Here is a 6,838-nt window from a genome sequence, read left to right as displayed (position 1 = left end):
AGAAAGGCAGCACATTAGTTGGATTTAAATGCTTGTGCTTGAGGCAACAGCTCATCCACCCTGGAGGTTGCAGTATTAGGCCCAGGCTGTAACTGTTAAACACTCATCAGTATCTGTTCTCTGTTCTAACATAATTAAATGTGGCATCGATAGTGATGCTTTCATTAGTGTATAATCACCTGCAATTACAAATTAAATTAAAACGAAGGCTTATGTCTTGACAAGGTGCAAATCCTTGTTCACAGTGGGTGTATTTGCTCCAGTGTTTATACAGTAACTAAAGGCCCAGAATAACCAACTGTAGCCTCTCTAGACTGGTTTGCAAAAGCCAGTTAGATCCCACAGACTCAATTGTTAAAATGTCCAGCATTAGAGCAGAAATAAACTTCTCAGTCTGGTCCAAAAGTTGAGCTTTTTAATACTTCTAATACCTGCATTGTTAGACACATGGCTTGACTTTCACATTGCTAATTTGAATCACTAAACATTTTAACCATGTTTTTCTTTTTTGTTGTTGTTGGTTCAGTTTGGAACTTCTGCATCAAATCCAGAAGTAACCATGTATCGTGACTTAACAACCTGTCATGCACAGATGTTTTATATCGCTGAGACCAGACTGAAAAAGCAGTCTAATGCTAAATTCAGTGCTAAAAAGTATAATGTATAAAGTAAGCATGGTAAAGCGTCATAGTTGCTGCTTGCAGGAGCTGAAAGATTTTTCTAAAAACATTCCCAGTTCATCAGGGAAATTCATTTATTGCAGATTGTGCAATTAGTGAGGAGTATCAGGTGGATGAACGTGATTGGCCTCTGGTTACTCATGTACTTTGCTTAAATGCTTTAAAAAAATGTCAAGCATTAACATCACTTTGTTTGGTTGCTCAGTCGGAGATACTGTACATTTTCTACTCTAGTAAAACCTTTAACCCCTCCCCCAAAAAACTCAGTCCATATTTGTCCACATTCCTGGACCCAAGAAGGATTTGGAAAGGTTTATACCCACTAAGAAGTACAAAGTACTTTCTTGAAATGTCTATGGAGGGCGCAGCATGAATAAGCTGGGAAATAGCAGTCAGCGGAGCAGGTAACGTACTGACTGTCAGGGGGCTGGCAGGGTCTGCTGGGTTTTTAGAAAACTTCAATCCAGCTTACTCGAATAAAAAGCCCGTTTTAGATAAATATGTGGAAATGTCAAAAAATGACCTTGAAAGTTTTGCTGTCACCGCAATAACACTTTGCCACTGTCCTAAAAGTGCCACACAAAGATTATTATTAGTGTGATTGTGCGAATGGCAACAACAGTGACTCAAATCGTGACAATGTTTACCGACATTACAGTACTTGTCACAGTACCCCATGTTGTGGTTTTACACAAGGGGCCTTCTTCATATTACACCTGTGCAGTGAGAACCCCGAACGCCTCTTCCCAGCACCAATACGGCCCATTTACGGTACGTGTGACACAGCAGCTATACGCTAGAAAGGAAAGAGGAGGTTTTACTCTGCTTGAGGAGCCTCCCTCTTCCTGCCACAAGAGTATCACTCACACAAATATGTCTAACTCTGCTCTTTAAGATCCTGTCACAGATCTTTGGTTCACACGCGAAACAGATAAGACTCTTTGTGGCGTACACCTACGAATTAAAAACCCAAAACGGGTTTGATCTTGTTCTGGAACACTTTCTCTTGTGATCAGTGGTTTAGCAGGTTTGCATAATTGCACACGTGTTAGTGTAACCTTTGCTATCGGTTTCACGTGAAAGAAAAAAGAAAACAAACACAACGTTTAGGTGAAAAAGTGGAAAGATAAAGCCACAGTTAGCTAAGCAAATATTGCTTGTTGTCAGAGACTTCTTTCCATAAAATCCCGATGACTTCACAGAAAGTTACTGACGCTGAATTTGAACTTACTCAGCCTGTTCGCTTTTTAGGTTTTGTTTCCAGGTTTCCAAAATCAGAGCTGAGGCTTTTATAAGTGCTGCTTGTGGCGTGGAAACAGACTGTTTTCTGATAAATTATTTAACAAAACATAACTGCATGACCTGCTCATCAAAGATGTAGCTTGTTTTCAAGTATATATTTCAGCTGAGCTAAATTTTCACCTAATCCCTCTCAGAAAAAACAAAACAAAAAAAGACTGAATAACAAATATTTTTTAGATATTATTAGTAAAACCCATTTATATGCAGATAATTATAGTTTTAGAAATAAAACGCCCTTCAGTCACAGTCACAGAGATTTTATACACTATAGAAATCAAGATTTAGAATAAAAAAACAAGGAAAAAGGAAATGCACAATCTTTCAGGACTTAATAAAACTTAATCTTAAAATTAGGTAAATACAACTCCAGACTAACAAAAGCATGAAATATTACACAGTGTCATTATTGCTCAAAGAAAACCAAAGCCAAAATGCAGAAAGTTTTTGAAAAACTAATTATGCCTTTACTGCTTCCACATAAGCAAAAGTTCAGGTTTACAATCAATCAGTTTCTAGTCTCTCCAGCAGTGATGGCGCTTAGCCCAAGGTCAAGTTGTGCAATACTTAGAGAAACTGAACAAAAAAAGCCCAAGAGCTACATCTCAGACTCTACAGGCCTCAGTGAACTTTAACTGATGTTAAATGTTAAAGTTCATGACAGCATAACTAGAAAAACACTGAACAAGTACGGCTTGTCTGACAGGGTTACCGGGAGAAAGCCTCTTCTTTCTAAAAACAATAGAACAATGTCCTTTATATCAAAGTATATAGTATATCAAAGTAATCCTGCATCAAATTTGAAGCTATCTGTCCAATAAGCTAAAGCTTGGCCCAGATTGTGCCATGAAATAGGGCAATGATCACAGCACAGCAGCAAATCTACAACTGAATGGCTGAACAAAAAAGATGAGAATTCATCTACTGAAAGTACTGAAATATCCCAGTAAAGAACAGTGGGCCTAAATTCCATCGCAATAATGTGAAAGACTGATAAAGTTACACAGAAAAAATGTACCTCATGCTACTTCAAGTTGTTGCTAAAGGAGGTTTTACAAGTGACTGATTCATGGGCTGTGCTTGCACACTGTTTCGTGGCTATGTTTTTGTTAAATAAATAATGACACCGTGTAAAATGTCATGTTTGTAGTTCCCCCAGGTTGTATTTACCTAATTGTAAGTCTGGCTAAGAACCAGATGGTTTTGTTTTGTCTCTTAATACATAAAACATTGGAACTGACAGAGAGTGTGCTTTCTTTTTACTATGACTGTATGTATACTTTTACTGAAAATGATTTGTTGACTATTGCAGACCACTGACGGTGACAGTGGTCTGCAAAGTGGAAGATCCTCAATAAGGTGTAGTTTCAGTTCATGTTTTCTGAGTTCCCGTCAGTCTTTTCTATAGTTTGCGTTTTGTCCTGTCTACCTGTGCTTTTCTTTTTCTTTTCTCTTTCCCTTTGCCCGAAAGTTCATGGCAGATGGCTGATCCTCCCTGTCTCTGGTTCTGCTGGAGGTTTCTTCCCATTAAAAGGGAGTTTTTTTTTTCTTTATAGCTCAGGGCTTGCTCATAGGGGATCATCTTGTTGTGATTTCTCTGTAATACTGTAGGGTCTTGCAGTCTAAAGCACCTTGAGGTGGCTGTTGATGTGATTTGGCGCAATATAAATAACACTAAACTGAACAGAACTGTAGCTCAGTGGTAGACCGTAATGAAATGAATAGCTTAACTTTTTACCATGAAGTTAACTACTAAAACTACAACATTTGCTAATTATTTCCTGTATCATTGCATTTCTCCTGTAAGTGAACCTCTTTTAAACCGCCCTGTTCTCTTTTTTCTTTTCCTCTAACCCCTTTGCAGGCATGCTCAGTCACTAGAAAAACAAAGTACTGGTTTTACTGTCATGGTTTACTGGAACACAAAGAATTTGAGGAACATTAATTACACATGTGCTTTTCTTACTGTGACATGTAGAAATGTGTGCTACAAGAAAGGACTGTGCATTCCTCAGTCAGCCGCCCACACAGAAACAGTGCTATGGCGGATGAATGTAGTGAATCTGCATGTAAAGAAGAATCACAAAGGTAAAGGTCAACTGGCAAAACCCTTTGAAAGTAGCTCCAAAACACATATGCATTAAAACAGTTTTGACCGCTTACACCACTCACCACTTTGCAACAATAAACTGGGCTTTATTTAATCTATTTAGCTCATCAATTGCTCTGGATACAAGAAAAAAAAAAACCCAACATATTGTATTATATGTGCATTATTTGACATTACAAGACTGGTTTCATTCATCTACTGAAAGCGGGAACCATACATATCAGAGAGGCATTGTCACTGCTTATAAGATGCTGTGTCCAAATTAACCCCTTAATGCCTAGTGTATCATATTTGATACATACAGTTTTTTGAAAGTTTTTGGGACTTCAACATAATCAGTGTGAATCCCCCCCCCCTGAAAAACCTAAATAAATTGCACAATATATTTTTAAGCAATCAAAAAAAAAACCAACCAGATAAGCAAATATGACACAAATTAAATGTCATATATGGAAATTGAAATGTGATTCAATTTTTTAAACAATTAAATAAAATTAAACAAAAGAAGGTTAAATAAACACTATTTTCAGAAAAATTTTATTTTCTGGCAATTATTTCGTGATTCAGGTTTTAAAGGGTTAAATGCTGCAAACAATTCTGGTCCATGTTGACACTGACTGCATCATTATTTAGTCATCGTTGGTCAAACCAGTGTGCTCATCCGCTCCATTGACACTGTTATTATTATTATCAAGACATCTGTGGATTTAGTTTAGATCGTTACAACTTTTAATAAAAGGTTAACTGCTTTCACTTTCACCCATTAGCACTAATTATAATAGAATGACTTTTAGATAAATCCACCTGACATTTAAGCCAAGGAGCTGCCTTTACTAGGTGAGTCAACTGCTAAAATAGGGTAAGCGGCTAATCTTATCTGGACGGGTGTGTTATGGAAGCCAGTGTTAGATGAACAGGCCTTGACATGGCTTAGCTCACTGATGTAAACGTTTTTCAAGCATCTGTCACAAGAATAAATGAACTTCCAGAGAAATGCAGAATAAGAGCTTTTGGTTGTTTAAATACAGTAATGAGTAAATCAAAAGTCTTGAGTCACCCCACATTTCTTTATATTTTATATTTTTGTTGGAAAAATGGGAAATTGCTGCTGTTGTTAAAATATGTGCAAACATGCATGAAAATAGAGTGTATAAGGCAAGAGTTTGTACAATTCTAATGACCATGAAAGTCTATATTTTCTTGTCATTCCTTTATGTAGTCTTCAGGAATAGTTCTCTAGGCTTCTTGGAGGACTTTTAAAGCTTTTCTTTGGATGTTGGCTGCCTTCTGTTCTGTCGAGATGATCCCACTCTGCTTTAATATTGTTGAGAAATGAAGACCCAAACCATGACAGAGACTCCATGGTGTTTTATAGATGGCTTTAGACCAGGGGTAGGCGACTCCAGGCCTCAAGTGCCGGTGTCCTGCAGGTTTTAGACATCACCCTGTGTCAACACACCTGAATCAAATCATTAGTTCATTCCCAGGCCTCTGGAGAACTTCAAGACATGTTTAGAAGGTAATTTAGCCACTTGAATCAGCTGTGTTGGATCAAGGACACATCTAAAACCTGCAGGACACCGTCCCTCGAGGCCTGGAGTTGCCTACCCCTGCTTTAGACACTCACTGACACTCATGTACATCCTCGACACATGCTGACAATGTGAACAAAAAACTTCAAATTTGCATTCGTCACCCCATAAGAACTGTTGCAACAGATTTTCAGTCCAGACTTTAAACATCAAAGACATGATGTGTTTGCACTTTACTGGATACAAATGTGATTACATAACAATCATTATTACACTGAAATACAAATAAAGTTTACAACCTTGTGTCTTAACATTTTATTTTGAAAATAAAGCATATTCTGTGACCAGGAGATAGCATACTCAGTGTGTTTAATTGAAAAAAAAAAGAAAGAAAGAAAACAAAACATAAGTTTCACATCAGATCCCACAAAATGAAAAACAATATTTTCATAATGTGATGTATTACAGATGTTCATTTGAAAAACATATTTCACATATATGTGAAAATAAAATACTCAGAGTTTATTTAAAAATTGAAAAGGAAACAAGAGAAAGGTTTCTGTGGCTGAATGCTACTATGTTGTTTCTGATATAATCACACTTGTTCACCAGCAGGTTTTACATGCTATCTGTGGATTGGAGCCGCATTCCTGAATCCGAGATCTGTTTGAATTACAATCCAGGATAATAACGAGAGGTCAGTCGTGCTTTGTGAGGACACACACAAACAGGTCGTCAGCTCCTTTGTAATGCACATGTACTTACTCAGGCACGTCTTTGCAACTGTATGTTATCCCTGTATGTAGCGCTTTCTTTAATTTCTGCAGGGATGCGTTTTTGCAGTTTGATCTGAACAAATGGAAGAGAAGCAGTGAATGTAGGTTCAGTTTTAAAATATTCATGCCCCGATTGGCCATTCTGATGTAAATTAAACAAACAAAGGAGAACATTGTGGTGAAAGATTTGCATATAAGAGGAAATCTTACTGGGCATTCTTCTGTATGACCATAACAACATTCAGGCTCCTGACCCTAGGGGCTTTAAACCTCGTCACCTCAACTCTTGCAAAAGTACTGAAGAGTAAAAAAAAAGAACCCAAAATTCAAACCACAACCGTAAGACCACTTAAAATTAACTTGAGGAGTGAGATTGATTTTAAAAATGCTGCTCTTAAGATGAAGAACTGAGTCTGTGACTGCTACCTGCTAGCTGCCATC

At 37.4% G+C, this 6,838-nt stretch overlaps 1 protein-coding gene across 1 annotated transcript in view; it reads right to left on the bottom strand.

The window, feature by feature from the left end:
- Nucleotides 1-4,337: 4,337 nt before the first annotated feature.
- The window catches only part of LOC146511604 (ADP-ribosyl cyclase/cyclic ADP-ribose hydrolase 1-like), a 6,065-nt gene continuing 3,564 nt past the window's right edge, over nucleotides 4,338-6,838 (bottom strand). Inside the window, exons 4-6 of the mRNA XM_085172274.1 lie at nucleotides 6,608-6,694; nucleotides 6,387-6,470; nucleotides 4,338-6,284 (exon numbers count right to left, since the gene is read on the bottom strand). Coding sequence (XP_085028400.1) covers nucleotides 6,227-6,284; nucleotides 6,387-6,470; nucleotides 6,608-6,694 — 229 coding nt within the window. The 3' untranslated portion in view covers nucleotides 4,338-6,226. The remainder of the gene's footprint in view (nucleotides 6,285-6,386; nucleotides 6,471-6,607; nucleotides 6,695-6,838) is intronic.

Source organism: Neolamprologus multifasciatus, chromosome 9 (assembly GCF_963576455.1).
Source record: "Neolamprologus multifasciatus chromosome 9, fNeoMul1.2, whole genome shotgun sequence".
NCBI classification, from domain to species: Eukaryota; Metazoa; Chordata; class Actinopteri; order Cichliformes; family Cichlidae; genus Neolamprologus; species Neolamprologus multifasciatus.
Note: the sequence above shows the minus strand (reverse complement) of the source record. Positions and strands in the feature narration are given on the sequence as shown.